This window comes from Carassius carassius, chromosome 24, assembly GCF_963082965.1.
Source record: "Carassius carassius chromosome 24, fCarCar2.1, whole genome shotgun sequence".
Classification (NCBI taxonomy): Eukaryota; Metazoa; Chordata; class Actinopteri; order Cypriniformes; family Cyprinidae; genus Carassius; species Carassius carassius.
Genome location: NC_081778.1, coordinates 26,826,910 through 26,844,426, shown reverse-complemented (window position 1 = coordinate 26,844,426; position 17,517 = coordinate 26,826,910). Strand labels below are relative to the sequence as shown.

At 38.8% G+C, this 17,517-nt stretch overlaps 1 protein-coding gene across 4 annotated transcripts in view; it reads left to right on the top strand.

Moving 5' to 3' along the window:
• LOC132103327 (dual specificity tyrosine-phosphorylation-regulated kinase 1B-like) overlaps positions 1–17,517 on the top strand; it is a 51,234-nt gene that overhangs the window by 21,035 nt on the left and 12,682 nt on the right. The window contains exon 1 of one of the 4 annotated variants that reach the window (XM_059508337.1): positions 4,309–6,612. The exons of 1 other annotated variant lie outside the window; for it this stretch is intronic. In XM_059508337.1, coding sequence (XP_059364320.1) covers positions 6,471–6,612 — 142 coding nt within the window. In that variant the 5' untranslated portion in view covers positions 4,309–6,470. Of the gene's footprint in view, positions 1–4,308; positions 6,613–14,440; positions 14,586–17,517 lie in introns of those variants that run through there. 2 more of the 4 variants (XM_059508339.1, XM_059508338.1) reach the window with 2 other exon arrangements.

Sequence of the window (17,517 nt, the reverse complement as noted above, 5' to 3'; positions counted from 1 at the left end):
AGAACATGTTTAATTTATTATGATGTGACTGTAATATTCACTTCATCATTATGTTTTTGGGGCTATAAATCCATTCCCTTGTTATTTTTACATTAATTGTGTTAGTATATTATATTACTGAAGTTGCAATAGTAATATATAACTTATATATACTTTAACTTTATAACGTAATATGGTTTTTTGCAATGACTGGTCGACATTTACATTATCTCACTTAGTCACAGTTACATTGAATAATTTGAAATTGGTTTGAAAAGTTGAAGTTGTCACTCAAAAATTGCTAGTAAATCCCTCTCACAATTAATTACAAAGAAATACCAAGTGCCACATTGAATTAAACAAGAAGTTTCGAAGCAGAAAAACTTAAATATGTCCTTGTAAAACACACTCCATTAACCTTTGCTTTATTTACAATTTGAGAAAAAAATTGCTTTTTACAGTGTATTTAATTTAACCCTTTTTAGGGTTTGAGTTATACAGTGATATCCTGGTTGAAGTTCTATATTCAGAAATATTTAACTACTAAATTCTGCAACTGGACAATCTGAATGAAGTATTCCAGAGAGTTGTGCAATAAATATATTATCCAAAAACTGTGTCTATCATACATGATGCTCTCTTTTTGTTAATGTCCAAAGAAATTAAATATTAAGTCTCAAATAGTTTTTTTGTAGTTATGGAGGTGTTTTAATTCCTGAAGCTGTGACTTAATTAAGTGATTTAGAAATGCTGCTAAGTGTTGGACATCTTTAGCGTTTGTATCCATAACTGTTCAAGCATGGCACCTCATGCAACCTATTTATGGATGAAACTTCCAACTTCTGTAACAGTAAACTTCACCCTACCCCATCTTAGGTTTCTTGGCAGAACTTCCATGGCACTAGCAACATTGGGCCATTTTTGTCACAGATAACTTAAGTGTAATGAGGACAACTTTTCTGTTTGGAAACAAGTTTTTTACAGCTTCATATTCTGTGCATGTGCTCTCATACCATACAGAGTGGCATCACTAAACCACTTTATGTCAGGACAACAAAGCGGTCTAGCATACTTACAATTTGTAGATTAACTGAAAAACTGCTAAAACGTACTTTTCACAAGGATCCTAAATTAAGTATTTATTTATTGTCACTTCTTTGCCATTTGAATGTCAGAGGGCACTTTGCAATCCTAGCTAGATGTTCTGTTCCCGACCTGCTTTAAATGTTCATTCCATAATTGTTTTATTATACTGTTCTTGGATATAAGAATTGATGTGGTCCAAAGAAAGTGCACACTTTAGGTGGCTATTTTAAATATTTAGGGACCAGGAGGTCAGCTTTACTTAGTTGTAAATATCTCACTGCTGTTGGACAAGCCAGTTGCCAATGGGAAGTGTTTGCTGGGAGTGCGGTCATGTATATCTGGCCATTCTGCCTATCAGTAAGGAGGCTGAAAATAAAGCACTGAAGAGTATATGATTTGTTTTGGTCAGCATGCCTTCCTCATCTTCTGCTCCTTCTGGAAAGCACATTTTTGTTGACTTATTTAACTTGCATGTGACCAAACAGACAAATTTAACTCTGTATTGCACAGTTTAAAACAGAGAAAAAAACATCTCTGGCGTAAGCAGAGCTGAAACAAAACCCCGGCAACCTCCCCGCAGTGTAATTGTAATTCGCTGCTGTTACCCCGCCGTTCCTTTTGCGCTTCCTAGCTTCTTCAGTGAAGTTCGACTACCGTATCTTCCCACTGCATCATGTTTACCTAGCAACACGCATCACCCGCTGCCGGCCCTCCCATTGGTCATTTCAAAACGCACCCGGGACCAATGGCAGGGCTGTTACCATGGTACAATGTGTAGTTGCCGGGTGGAATTTTGCTGCAAGGCACGTGAGTCCCGGAATCTTCGCCTTGCGTTTTTAATCTCGGGTGTCTGGGAGCTTTGCGAAGGTGATTTATTGGAACCGAGTCACATTTCCTCTCAAGAACCAGCTCACTTATACACGTAGACGTTTATCTGCACATTTATGCTTTACAAACCAAAATAATAATGTGACTTAAGAGGCTGCCGCAGCTGTCACAGGCGCGCGCACTGCTGTAACGGGGGAGAGAAAAGAGGAAAGTTGAATCTTCTTTTAAGTTTGAACAAGTCTATTTGACAACAAACTATAAATAAATATTTATTTTTCAAAAGTTTTGTATGCATTTAGCAAGCTATTAACTTTAAGATGTACTATTAAAACATACTGTCGTTTCCACAGAAATTATAACAGTTTAATTATAGTGCGACTGAATTTAATTTAAATTGATTTTCATTTATATAATTTTCTATCAGTTTATTAGTTTAGTTTTTTTTACGACAGATATAAAATAAAACGAAATATAAAATATATTCCCATATGATTCCAATTTAAATAGAATTATTTGTTATTTTAATACATGGTCATTTAATGTGTAAAAAGATTATGCGCGTACATATTCAGTAAAGTAGTCATATCGATCATTTTCAAGATACGTGAAAAGATGCATATAAACAGACTTCTGTGGAGTCATGGAGGATGAATGACGGCATGGTTAACCTCGTTTTGCACTAGCATCGACCCCCCCCCATACTCTTTTAGGGGAGAACAGAGAGGAATTACCAATCCACACGCAATTGGGTTTTAAACATGATTCCCAAGACAGTATGGTCAAATTACAAATAAATTTAAATCTAACATTCAATATTATCATGTTTTAATCAAGCATGATTTTTTACTTTATTTACATCTTTCCAAATCCCTATTTAGTACAGATGTGTGCAAATTAAAACTAAATACAGTAACATAAACTGTGAAACTTTGTTTTTTACTTTTTAAAACTTTTATTTATATATATATATATATATATATATATATATATATATATAATGTCCCCTTTATTAGTATAAGGATTTTAACGACAAATTATTGAAGTTATACAATGAGAAATTACATGGAGAAAATTCTACAAATATTCACTTTTTGTTTGATATTTATTATTTGTCAAATCGACTGTTTCGTTGCAGTGGTGTAATATCTAAGTTAAAGATTAATATGAATGATTAATGATGACTTAAGGTTTGCCTCAATGCAACACTTCTCAGATAGATTCTCATCCTCCTGTTTCGTGTGCGATGACAGCTCCACTCTATCTCTCTCTCTCTCTCTCTCTAAACTTTTCTCCCCCTCCATATCAATCTACCTGAAGTCTTGTGTTATTTCCGCGGGCACGTCATCCTGTTTCCGCGTCGTATTTTGGAGACAACAAGGAGCTGGGGAAAGGGCAGTCTCTCGTCTTTTCTCTGCCCACATACCAGGCTGACCAATCCAAACAGCCACGGGGACCACTTCTGACCAATCGCGTGTAAGCTGCCGTGGCGTCGGATAGCAACAGACACTACGAACGCGCACACGGGAGGGGGGGAGAATGTAGCACCCATGAACGCGCGCGAGCAGAAAGGGAGGGAGGGAGATTTGAGGAGCAGCACTGTGGGAAGGAACATCGGCGTGTGTGCGCGCTTTAGCACAGAAATGTTTGATTTAACTTAAAGGGCTATATAAAAATAAATTTTTTATCATATACACACGATGTTGCCAATCTGTTGTTACAAATTTTTAAATGTTTCAGATTATGTCAGTGACATCAGTCTATAAATTGTTAATTATTAGGGAGGATTTTTTGTTGCTGATTCTTGTTTGTTTGTAAATGTTCTTTTGTGCAAAACGTTGAAGTTCGTGAACAAATTATTAAATATTAAATTACTTTTATTACTTTTAGGAACTCAGCTACTACTTTGTCAATTTAATGGGCGCAATACGTTTTCTTTTGGCATTGTAAACACATTCTAAGGAGATATATATATATATATATATATATATATATATATATACACACACACACACACACACACACACACACTTTTGACGAGCATATAGTTCTAGTGCAATGTGCCTTAGTAAGCTTTGTGCTTATTAAACATATAGTTATATATGTAAAAAGATTAGACATACTTTAAGACCTCAGCCTCCAACTCGCACCTGGTTAGAGCCTTGTGCATTACAAAAGTTGGCCCTACGTTACAGCTGTTTTTGTTTGATGTACAATTGTTCGCGGAAATAAGAGCATTGTGATTGTGTTTAGTGGTTTGCTTCTTATGATTCCAGCAGTTTATATACATATGCGCTGTGTGAATATCTATATCTGCGGACTGGTTACTATAAATGGAGAGAAGCGGCTTGGTGGCGCTACTAAACTGAAAAGGGGGGTTTCAGGTCTTTTCAATGCTTGTGAACATGGGTTTTGCGGTGCAGCCTTGTTTTGAAATCTGGGTAAATAAGAACATAGTCATGCGTCACTCCTTTTGAAACGTGTTAGCAGCCCTCGGCTTTTGGTGTTTAAACATTGAAGCGTGGGGAGCTGCGTCAACCGAGCTCCTCCACCGAGTGGCTCCTCTGTATCCCCCTCCCCCCTACACTCGAATGTGGATGGAACAATCCTCATAGCAGGGTGTGGATCCAGCGCCGGCTAGAGAGAGGCTCGACAACAAGGAGTAATAACGGGCAAGCAGAGAGTTTGATTTAAGATTGGCTGGAAAAGAACGACCTTTCGGAGCAAAATAAATATATTGGAGAAGCTGTAAAATGAAAGGAGCGTTACGGTTGAGGGTTGATATCCAAAGACGGCAAAATAATCTGTGAAAGTGCACGCGGAAGCCCAACTGACGTTAAACTGCACGGATTTGCGATCAACGGTGACAGCTCAGGATGGAAGTAACGTCAAATTGTTTGCCAGCTGATGTTTTTCGCGAAAACACTTGCTGACGCGTTGAATCCCATTGTTATGGTTGACGGAAAGTTGAAAATTTTCAGTCGTTGTTCTTTGAGGCGACTTGACAGCGCACGGTTGGACAACAGTGCGAGCATCCACCGTTATAATCCTAACTTTTGACTGAATTGTGTCAGCTTGACGAGAGGACGGGACGCTTGGATTGTTTGGACTTATTTCTGGATATCTTTTTCATTTTATTTTTAAATGCCAAGCACATTCACGCAACCAGAACATCTCTTTACAGAACTGAAGAGGTTGTGCGATTGGAAGCGCTGTCTCCGTGTTACCTGTGTATTCGCTTGACGTTCGCGCTCTATAATTGAGACTACATTCTATTCTCACCCACATTGTGTTGTGAAAAAGTATAATAGTGGAAGCGGCAAGTTTTATTCCCTTCTCCAGTAGTTGTGCATAATTTTATTTTGTGCCTGCCACTTGCACTTCAGCACTTTGACTGGTTGTAGTTGTTTGTGCATGCACGTGTTTGTTTTGATCCTGCAGCCCAAGAAAACACATTTATCACAAGCTATAGATTGTTGTCTTGAGCTCCTGGCACCCTCCTCCCCTCTTTAAAAAAAAAAAAAAGAATAAGGTCGCCTGTACACCTGCAGACTTTGCCAGTTGCGTTCAAAAAAGAAGGGTAACTCGTTTTTGCCCTTAAGGAAGTCACTGTTACCTTTCTTACCTGGAGCTGCATTTTTTCGCTTATCAGGATTCAGATTATAACTGAGGACAGTGGCCACACAGCCATTGTTGCCGAACGCACCTGCCTTCTTTGACCAATTTAAGCTACTGTAGGATACCTAGACAGAATTTAAGAAACGCCTGCTATTTTTAGCGAGAGTGATGGGGTAAATGGTGTTGAAAACTGAGACCCCCACCCTTAAGGCTAGCAACACTTCCAGGTTTAGCTCTGTTTTCCTTGTCAGCTGCTGAATTATCTGGATTGGAAAATCAAAGTGGAGGGTCCTTTCTCAACAAGGATCTCAGTGTTATTCCACTATTATGAACTGGTTCTCCAAAAGTTATTGCTATTTTATCTGATGGATCCACTCGGTATTGTGGGACAATGAATCTAGATACAGTACACATAAAATAAACTTTAGTAACCAAATAAGCTCATCCCCGTATAAAGAAAGAAATATATCTATATGTTTGTGTGTTGCAGAGTATATACATATATAGCTCTATAAAGTATTTAGGACATACATAGTTTGAATATGTATATTTTTATGCCAAAAGTGAGCATTGTTGCCTGAAACCCAATCCATTGCCTTAGAATATTATAGTAATAAAGGAAATAGCGAGGACAGAACTGAAACGGTGTTTGAAATAACTTAATGGTGCCTTTTTCGTTCATCGGTTTCTTCTGTCTGTTACTTCAGGATTTTGCAAGTAATTGAAAGATATTTTTGTGCTTAAATTTAATTCCTAATCTTTATAACTTGCCTTGACAGTTCAAACTTGAGTTTTGTTACCATTGGATGTACCCTACTGGATTATGTACTGAAGTTATAGGCAAGTGCGAAGGATTATTCTATACTTGATGTCAGCGACTTTTTCAGTACTTTTTGGGATCCCCAACAAAATTGATTAGAGTCATTCTTTGGATATCACGGGCCAACGAATAAGCATTTCAGATGGTGATCACTTCGTCTGTGGAGGAGAAGCCGCAGCCTTCTAACAGAATGGTCGCAAATTTGCCGACCGAATCCTGGATTGGCAGCTCAGATCAGAGTCGCTTCGTACCCCAGTCACACCTGCTACGGAAGCCTACAAGAAGTTAGTACAACCTCTATTTGCATCTTTAACAAATTTACACCAATTAATGTGTTGTGCAACAGAGTGGCCTTAATATTTAAACATGCATACATTTTGGGAAATTTGCGTCCACTCATAAATGATTTCATCCTACAACAAGTAAAAAGGAAAGGCATGCATTCAAGTCAGGTCTTTTGGATAATGAAGTCACAACCAATTATTTGTTAAACATTAGTTGCTAACATTAGTTCATATTTACTTTCGACCAATGGTAAACATTAGAAATCCTGGCTTAAATGCAGTTTATCCTTGACAGCATGGATCCATTCAACAACACCAGAAACTGCATGGAATGTTGAGAGAAAAGCAAGTGAACTTTGGTGATGACAGGGCTTTGGAATTTGAGGGAGTTTTTAAGAATGTAAACACAGTTAGGTCAAAACATTGTCTGGTACATTGGAAGTCATCAGTGCTTTTAATTGTCTGTGTTTTGCCAGTGAAAAAGGTTAAACCTTGGCATAAATTACTTTGTTTTAAATGCTTGAATACAAAAAAACAGTACAATGCTTTATGTATGAATATTGGGTTATTCAAGAAAAAAAAATTAGCCCACCCAGGGACAATTCACTTTTAGATTGGACAAATTACTCAAATGTTTCACACAATTTAGATACCCCTACAGAACTGCACTCCTTTTTCTATCATTGTCTTAACATAACTTGTTCAAAAAATCATGGGAATAGGCGCCTTCTCGAACGGTTTCAGAGGCTGCCAGATCTTTTCGTCACTTCTGCGTGGTAATTTTTGCTGTGTGCTGTGGGAGCTCTACGTGAGGTGTGAGCTCACAGTGATCGCTCTGTTGCTGGGAATCTTAGAGCTGCAGCAGAATGCAGTTCTGTAGACCAGCATGTACTGTATTGTGCACAAACGTACGTCACAAAACAGCTTTTCTTGGTTTGTTAGTCATATTTTAAGACATTATGATAAAGATAAGCGTGACTCTGACTTGTAACACAAGAAAAGGTTGTGACGGCAGATTATTTTTTATTTCTGCTTTTATTCTGCTGGTGGTTTGATGTCCTTTGAAAAAATTCCTTTACATGGATTCAGTATTACAGAACATTATGTCAAAGACCATTGTTGCATTTGATGATTTTGTAGAACAAGGGCTTAATTATTGCCTAGTAAACAATTTTGCTCACATGAAAGCAAATTTAAAAACCATATTGAAAATAAAAGCCCTCACTGTAAGTGATAATTGGTTGATGAAACAAGATGGCAGTGGTTCAGTGGTTCTGACTATTTTTGGAGGAATGTGCAGTGATCTTAAGCTCATTGTTTGGCTATATACCAATGTACAATGGCAGTTGGTTTGTTAGACATAGGCTTGTTTAGACCAACCTTCATTATTTGTCGTCCCTCACATTCTCTGTCAGTTCAGGATTTGGAATTAAAAGACTCAATTATCCATCAAGCATTAACTGCTTAATGCAGTTACGATATAATTGCTTAATTGGCCCATTTCAAGAAAGTTTCCAAACAAGTAATCTACAGCCGCTGCAAAGTACTAACCCCACACCACACAAATCTGGATTTAGCTTCAAACTCCAATGTCCATTTTAACTTCGGCACAAAGTTGATGTCAGGGGCCAACCAGTTTGCACTAAATGACTCCAAACAAGAGTCCAAGAAGTCCAAAGTTTGCTATGAAAATTTGTACACTATTTGTACACTTGTTGCACATTAGGCTTGACAGAGACTAAAGATGAAGTGTTGTAGATTGTCAGGCGTTTTGCTATCTGTACATTGCATATACTGCCTGCTAAGAAGGACTTCAACTTTTAACCTCATCTTCTTCCAATTGGATGATTGTTTATATGTTATTTTTGATGCAACAATAGAGTTGTTTAAAGTTTTATTTTGCTTAAAATTGTTATTTTTATCTCTGTATCCAGCTGACTTTTGTCCTGTTGCTATTTCTGTCCCCCCACTCCAGTCTGACGTGTCAAGCTCTGTGTGTATACCTGCCTTTCAGAAGCATGGGTAAAACATTTTTAGGCAGATAATTCTGTAAGTAACCCATTGGGTTCAGGTAAAGCTGCAAGAATGATTCTGATCTGTGGATCCACCTATATGAGACAAAGAAAAGTCATCGTATCAGCAGAGAATCAAAGCCCCAAATCAAGGTGTTTGGAGTTTGGACTGTGAAAGATAGAACGACAGTCACAGCGTTCATGCAAACAACCCGTCCACTCCTTGCCCTTTGCCCCTTTCGCTCACACTGCCTTTCATGTTTGTTCGCTCTGCGATTTTCAGTCTAAAGGTGAAAAGCAAGATTTTTTTCCACGTTTTTCCATTTTTGAAAGTCCATTGAAATCCAGAATTTTTGTTGTGGTTAAATATATTTTTTTTAGTATATTTAGTATATTTTTTTTTTTTTAGTTTTTTTTTTTAACAAATAATAAAGACTGTTGCTGATTATATAGCATATTGATATAGCGTTTTTTTCCTTCAGATGTTATATAATTCATACTCCTAAAAATAAAGGTTCTTAAAAGGGTTTTTTGCCTAAAACGTGATGTCATAGAAGAACTTTTCCCCAAATAAATTTTTAGTGAACCGTCCTTAAATGCATCATTTTTTTTCATCATTTGAATTTTTTCCACTATAAAGTATCTTTTGTGGAATTGACAGGTTCTATAGATGTCAAAGGTTCTTCATGGAACCAATAATGTCTACAAATAAACTATATTTTTAAAAGTGCAGGGTAGGGGTGCACCGAAATTTCGGCCGGCGAAAATTTTCGGCCGAAATGGCATTATCGGTTTCGGGCCGAAATGAAAAAAACAGCCGAAAACGTAAACCGAAAATGAATGTCACCCGCCCCTCCCATCCGTGAGCAAGCGCTTAGGTTTCACTCACGGTCGAGCTGTTATCACGCGTCTGCCTATCAAAGATTAAGCATGTCAAAGGGCTGTCACAATCAAAAAAAAAGCTTGTCACAAAAGCTGCACAATCGATCGGACCAACCAACACAAGTTTAGAAAAAGAAAACAGGGAATCGATTTTAACGGCTTTCTCTCGGAGCGCGTCCAGCTAGTCACTATACGCTCGCAGCGTACGCGCGTCACACAGCAACTGCAGGTTCTGACACACACACACACACACACACAGAGCCTATTAGTGCATGATATCAATGTAGCCTTCAGTAATGTTTTTCATTGATGTTATGGCAGTCCACATTGCTGACTTGTGCGCGTCTCAAGCGCCCTCTTTACGTTCGCCCTAATGCCTGTTTAGTTGTCGGTGGATTTGCCTATATTTGGCGTTGAAAAACGGATCAACGCCAAATATAGGCAATTTACTAACGATTCAATGAACACTTTGCCTATGTCTCAAAAATCGAACAGGATTTTTTTTTCACAAAAGTGACAGCTCTATACGAGAGGACACCAAAGTTGCAATATGTAACATTTGTTCTGCAAAAATCTCCAAAATTGTGGATTTTTTTGCACAATTTTAAAAAAACTATTTTATTTGATGGAACATAAAACTTGAAGAATAATTATTATTTATATTTATTGTAAAAAATATTTTATGTTTTGTTATGTAACTGTTAATAAAAGTTTGATTATTATATTGTGATTTTTCAATTCAGATCCATTAAATCCAAGCAATATATATATATATACGTTTTTAAAAGAAGCCATTTTCGGCTTCAGTTTCGGTTTTCGGCCAAGAATTTTCATTTCGGTGCATCACTAGTGCAGGGTTTTAGGCAAGTTAAATGCTATCATTATGCATTTGATGAAAACATTTAAGTGTTTAGCTCTCAACTTGGATAAGTGAAGTTACTTTTCCAAACATCATCTGAGCATTTAAAGCCATTTATTCTGTTACACACCTATTTTTTTGTGGCTTAATCATTACCCCAAATAATTCTGTTTGCTTCATTGCTTCTATTATTTTAGTCTCGGCAAACCTATAATAGTGCACAAACCATTGTGGAAAAATGTCTGCCTATAGTTGTAATCTTTGTGTGTCGATAAAATCTGTTGTTTCACATATTCAGAGGATAAAGTGATAAATGCCCTTCATGCTCATTGGCTCATCATCTCCCCGCCTCCTGCTGGATTACTGGTGGGCCTGAATCAGAACAAAAACATGTTATTGTTCACCAGATGCACACACAGTGTACCTGCAGGACAAGAGAAGGCGATCCTTCCCCATCCATCCAACATCCTCGCTGATATAACCCTCCCCCCAGCTCAGCATTATCACGGACAGCACATTAAGCATTGAAGCAACTTTTCCTAGTGATATCTCCCAATATCCTGGTTTCCTGCTCGCTTACTTTTTTTTTTTTTTTCAGGTATTCACATTTTTTGTTCTGTCTGTATTTGTGTCTCCTGACTCACTCTCACATCATCCTTGCTGTGCTCTTTCCAAGAAAGAAAGTAAACAACGTAAATAGGCCTACACTCTTTGCTCTGTGTTAACATCCACCTCCACTGGAGCAAGTGGCTCTTTACTCAAGGGGTGCTTGATTGGTGCTGGTCACGTTAGATTAGCCAGTCTGGTGTTAATGTGAGCTCGCAGTCGCCTTTAGCTGTGAGGGTGCAGTCTCACCGAGAGATCAGCACATAAGCTCCTTAGGGTCCCGTGGCTCGTGTTTAAACCTGAAGGATAAAGAGGGGTGGAGATTCAGCACTGTTTATGACAGCAGTCTGCGTTCATCTGTGAAAGCAAGAAATTTAACTTTTTTTGAGCAGTTTTAAATAGTGATATATTGGTCTTTCCTGTAGTATTATTATTATTATTATTGATTAGGCCAAATGTTTTTAGTGAATTTAGAAGCAACTGAAAAAGCCATATCAGCAGTGGTCCCATACCAACCTTCAGACAGTAACGTACTTGTTGTAGTGTTGGCTGTTGCTTTAGACAGTTGTCTTGCATCAATAGCTAATAATGTATTTTGAGGTAGGGGGATTTATTTTATTTTTAATACCCTGTGTGAGCTCTCAATTTACCAGTGTCACTTTATGAGGCGTCCACCCAGATGGCTTTTTATTAATAGTGTGGAGTCTGACTCAGCTATGGGGGCCTGACTGTTTAAATTCTCCTTGGCACTGTTTGGGATTTGGCCGCCAAGGAAAGGTTGGACGGGGTTATATCGCATAACGCTGTTAGGGCTGGCTCGATACCACTTTTTCAGAACCGATACCATTCGGATACCAGCGCAGGGTTTTTTTTTTTGGGGGGGGGGGGGTATTTATGTCATGATCTATGACATAAATACTACTATAAACTATGTTAGTGGATAATTCAGTAGCAAAAGTTACTCTAGAAAAATCATGAGTGCACAATAATTTTATCAAATCTAAACATTTAGTGAAAAAAAACATTAAGTGGAATGAATCAAAATGAATAAGTGTAGGGCTAAATCTGGCAAAATGTTAAACATTGCTCTTTGTATTGTAAAATACAGGTGCATCTCAATAAATTAGAATGTTGTGGAAAAGTTTTTATTTCAGTAATTCAACTCAAATTCTGAAACTTGCGTATTAAATTCAATGCACACAGATTGAAGTAGTTTAAGTCTTTGGTTCTTTTAATTGTGATGATTTTGGCTCTCATTAAACAAACACCCACCAATTCACGATCTCAAAAAATTAGAATATGGTGACATGCCAATCAGCTAATCAACTCAAAACACCTGCAAATGTTTCCTGAGCCTTCAAAATGGTCTCTCAGTTTGGTTCACTAGGCTACACAATCATGGGGAAGACTCGAGCGCCAACCTCCCGCTCTCTCTCGTGAGGCCAATAAGGAAGTGACTAAAACTGCAATTCATTGACTGGCCGCTTGAGGCTGGCTGCAAAAGGGAGTCAGTCCCATAGACTCCCCATGTTAAAATGCCCAACTTTACAGCAGAAAAAACATGTTTACAGCCTGGTTCAAAAAATTATTTTGGTCTAAATAGCTAATTTTGCCCTTCATGACAACTGTGAGGGGGGTACATTTATTTATAACTCATCCGTTTAAATTATATTAAGACTTAAAGTTCTGCATAATTAAGGGCGTAGCCACTTGAGTGACAGGTGGATTGCCACTGCTGACACTGCCGTCGTGCTAGGTGGGTGTGGCTACAGCAACTAGCTCCCACCTTTTTGCCCATTTTTGATTGTCCGGGAGAGTCGCGCGGTGACGCGCTGCCAAGATGGCGACGGCCCGCTCTACACACTTTAGGCTTCAAAAACACACTTCAGGAGTCTACGGGTGACGTCACGGACACTACGCCCATGTTTTTATACAGTCTATGGGAAGACTGCTGATCTGACAGTTGTCCAGAAGACAATCATTGACACCCTTCACAAGGAAGGTAAGCCACAAACATTCATTGCCAAAGAAGCTGGCTGTTCAGTGCTGTATCCTAGCATGTTAACAGAAAGTTGAGTGGAAGGAAAAAGTGTGGAAGAAAAAATGGACAACCAACCAAGAGAACCACAGCCTTACGAGGATTGTCAAGCAAAATCCTTTCAAGAATTTGTGTGAACTTCACAAGGAATGGACTGAGTTCGGAGTCAAGGCATTATTCCTCTTGTTAAGCCACTCCTGTACCACAGACCGTGTCAGAGGTGTCTTACCTGGGCTAAGGAGAAGCAGTACTGGACTGTTGCCCAGTGGTCCAAAGTCCTCTTTTCAGATGAGAGCAAGTTTTGTATTTCATTTGGAAAACAAGGTCCTAGAGTCTAGAAGAAGGATGGAGAAGCTCATAGCCAAAGTTGCTTGAAGTCCTGTGTAAAGTTTCAATGAAATTTGGAGCACTTCATGCTTCCTTCTGCTGACCAGCTTTTTGAAGATGCTGATTTCATTTTCCAGCAGGATTTGGCACCTGTCCACACTGCCAAAAGCACCAAAAGTTGGTTAAATGACCATGGTGTGCTTGACTGGCCAGCAAACTCACCAGACCTGAACCCCATAGAGATTCTGAAACCATGAGAAACAAGAGACCAAAAAATGTAGATGAGCTGAAGGCTACTGTCAAAGAAACCTGGGCTTCCAGACCACCTCAGCAGTGCCACAAACTGATCACCTCCATGTCACCCCGAATTGAGGCAGTAATTAAAGCAAAAGGAGCCCCTACCAAGTATTGAGTACATGTACACTAAACATACTCAAAATCATCACAATGAAAAGTACCAAAGGCTTAAACTACTTCAGTCTGTGCACTGAATTTATTTAATACACAAGTTTCACAATTTGACTTGAATTACTGAAATAAATGAGTTTTAAATTTCACTTGTGTGTGTATGGAGAGCGATTCCTAGTGCTCTCTCCCCTAGTGTATTGATCTCTAACAGACACCCGGTAGAAAGTAACATGCTTTAGAAACAGCACTACACTCCAGCAAGATAAAGTCCTTTTATGCAAAACTACTGATCTTTATCTACAGATCAAGTATAATAATAGGAACATTGTATCAACTTAGAGAGAGTTTCATCATCTTGACTGTCATAACCAAACGCGACACAGAGGATGACAGACAGCATCAGCTGAGAGAAGAGTTTACATGAACTTAAATTGAATGACTTATATTCATCTGTACTTCACATTAAGCTATGGAACAGTCTCAGAACACTTGAAATATAGTGGACGAAAACGTTATGGTGCTTTATAATGTTTTTGTACCTTTCGTGGGGCTTAACAAGAACACATAATAGTATACACACAATCTAGGTTTCAGATCGGTTGTCTGTCCGATACCTGATCCTGAAGAAAAAGGCAGTATCGGAGCATTACCAATACTGAGTATTGGTATAGTATAGCATATATAGCATAGTATAGTATAGCACTCCTAAACATGGTGAGAGGCGCTGAACTTATTGGAAAGGTTGAAAGTTTTGCAGAAGCCCCACTGAAAGGATGGTGTCCTCTTGCAAATGAAGTTCTGAGAATCAGAAGCGGAGATGACCAGTGGGAGCTTCTTGGAGGTGGTGGCACAAGATCAAGTCCTTAAATATATAATCTTTTGTCAAACTTGAAGACTAAAGTACCCCCCCCCCCCCAAAAAAAAGGGATCAATGTATGCATGTTCCTTTCTCCCACTTTTTTGGTGGTGGGAAGTGATGAGTGTCTTTTAAATTACCCTGGAGCACAAAACCAGTCTTAAGTCGCTGAGGTATATTTTTAGCAATAGCCAAAAAACATTTTATGGGTCAAAATTGTTTTTATTCTTTCATGCCAAAAATCATTAGGATATTAAAAACAGTGTTCCATGAAGATATTTCCTACCGTAAATATTAGTAATATGCATTGCTAACAATTCATTTGGACAACTTTAAAGGTGATTTTCTCAGTATTTAGATATTTCTGCACCCTCAGATTCCAGATTTTCAAATAGTTGTATCTCCGCTAAATATTGTCCTATCCTAACAAACCATACATCAATGGAAAGCTTATTTATTCGTAAAATTTGCCAAATTGACACTTAAGACTGGTTTTGTTGTCCTGGGTCACATATGAAGGGGATTACAAACTGCATGTTGGGAGATTTGGCCAAGTCAGAAATGTTTGCGGGCGAAATGCAGTAATTTCAATAGAAATCCACTCAATTAGAAACCTCACTTGAGGGCCAAAGATGGTTGAAGTTGGTAAAGTGAATTTACCATATTTTTCAACAGAATCTGCTTAGATTGAAGTGAGTTGTGTGAGTTGTGCATCACACATTGCTACACTATTGACAGTAGATCATAGACCTTAATTCTTTCAGGTTCTGTGAGATTTGCATAGATGTCCCATACCTGCTTACAACTACCCGTAATATTGTTGGGCTTTTGAAACCTGAAGTCCTCTAATGTGGGGCATGACATCAATGTAACCCTGCCATCTGCGGGCACGCAAGCGCATGTTAGACAGTGGGCATGATGTGACGCACACATCTTTGCCTTATTCACCTCTATGTACTGTATGTCTACAATGTCCTTTTTCCGACATGCGCTCTGGTATTCTGTGCTCAAGCAACACCAACTTGTTGCTTCATACTAAGATCAAGTCTGAACTTCATGGTGGTTCTATTCATGGTGGTTGTTTAACATGCTTTTCTTTTTTCAAATTAGGGGAAATAAGTTATGGATAATACCCCGAGTTTCCTCCCTCTCCTCTTTTCCCCTTCATGCCAATCATGGTGTGTCCAACTTTGGCTCAGTAGCACCAGCGTTCCCATTACCCTAACAGGGAATAAGATAGGGGGTCAATACGGACATTGGAAGGGTGAGGTGGGAGTGATGGGGAGGGCTGTTCAGCTGTTCGCATGCACACACAACCATCCTCTTCCTGTGCCTTAGAGACAGGGAGTAGGCTGGTCTGTTGCCATGGCGACACTGTGATTGGCAGCTGGCAGCTGTGTTTGGTCAGCTGTGGGGATGTGGAATAAGTTGGATGGGGGGGCGCTTTGCATGGTTAATTGCAGCGGATGATTACTTCACACACCACCTGATATATTTAAATGCTGCGATGTGACACTTGCATGACAATAAATTCTACCCAGGCACCCGTGTGTCTATAGAGGAGCATGTGTCCTGTTATATTTTATTAATATTCGTTCCCTTTGGGGATTGCGTTTATGAGAGTGCTATAGGCGGATCAGTGTAGATTGAGAGCGAGAGGGGGGGGGGGGGGGAGAAGAGAGGTAACAGGCAGGGAAAGGGTTTGTGGGAAGGGAAGGGTTGCTGATACAGCAAAAGCTACCAGGTTTATTTATAGAGACCTCGCCGCCCAGCCCTTGGATACCAGCAGCCAATCGGGAAGGAGAGAGGGAGGGGGCCTCTGCCAATCAGAGCGGCGGAAGGGGGGTGTCACACTCAGGAAGTCCTCAATGTGTTCATTTCAGCATTTAAAGGCACAGTGTGACATGTTTCCTGGTGCTCAGGAGATCACGCTTTTCTAGCTATGGTTTCCCATTGAAAACTATAAAAGTGAATCCAATAAAAGTTATTTAAAAAAAATAAAAATTTAATAAAGGGCTTGGATTGAGTTGTCTTGTCATTTGCAACAGGGTCTGATCAAACCAGCTGGAGATGAGTCATATATGTATATCCAGGCAGGTTTGCTGTCCGTGAGCTGGTGCTGGGACTCCTATGGGCATGTAACAGCAATGCTTGCCATCACTCTCTGGGATTGATGGTGGTCAGATGTGTCGTTTTGCACTTTGTTTAAGCTACGGCCATTGATCGCCCAGCTATTTCAAGTTGTAATGTGTCATTGATAAATTTCACCCCCATTACTCCTCACCTGTCAGCCCCTGAAAGCAGCAATAAAAGCATTCACTGTGGAATATTTCATCCATTTCATATCCCCCCGTTAGACGTTCACATCCCTGGTTCCGCACTCAGCAATCTTACTTAATTACTGTACTCTCAGCACGTTCTCACCTCTTTCCTGAGATGTCCGTTACTTCCTTTGTACATTATGGATGTTCAATGTGCAAGTGGATTATTGTGCAAAAAAAAAAAAAAATCATATCCTGCAGTTAATATTTCAGTCTATCAAATTTGGGATGGCATAAATTCTTTATAAACCTGTAGTTTAGTGCTCTGTTAGTCCCTTGGATTTTTGTTTATTTTCTTATAAAGGTTTCATGTTAATAAATTAAGTTCATGTACACAGGTCTCAGATTTCTTGGTTGGGGTCTCCATACTAGTTTATAAGGGTAAATCACACAAAACCAGGCTAGAAAATGTCTAGGTTATGAATTTTCACATTTCCCCCAAAATCTAATATATTTCACGCAACTTTCATTCTCGTTACTCGTTACATTGCTATATAAATGTATATATTTAAATTAAATATTTTTTAAAATATTGAATATAATACATTTTAAAATGATTTAATATAGTACAATGTATATTATTTGTTATTTTATTC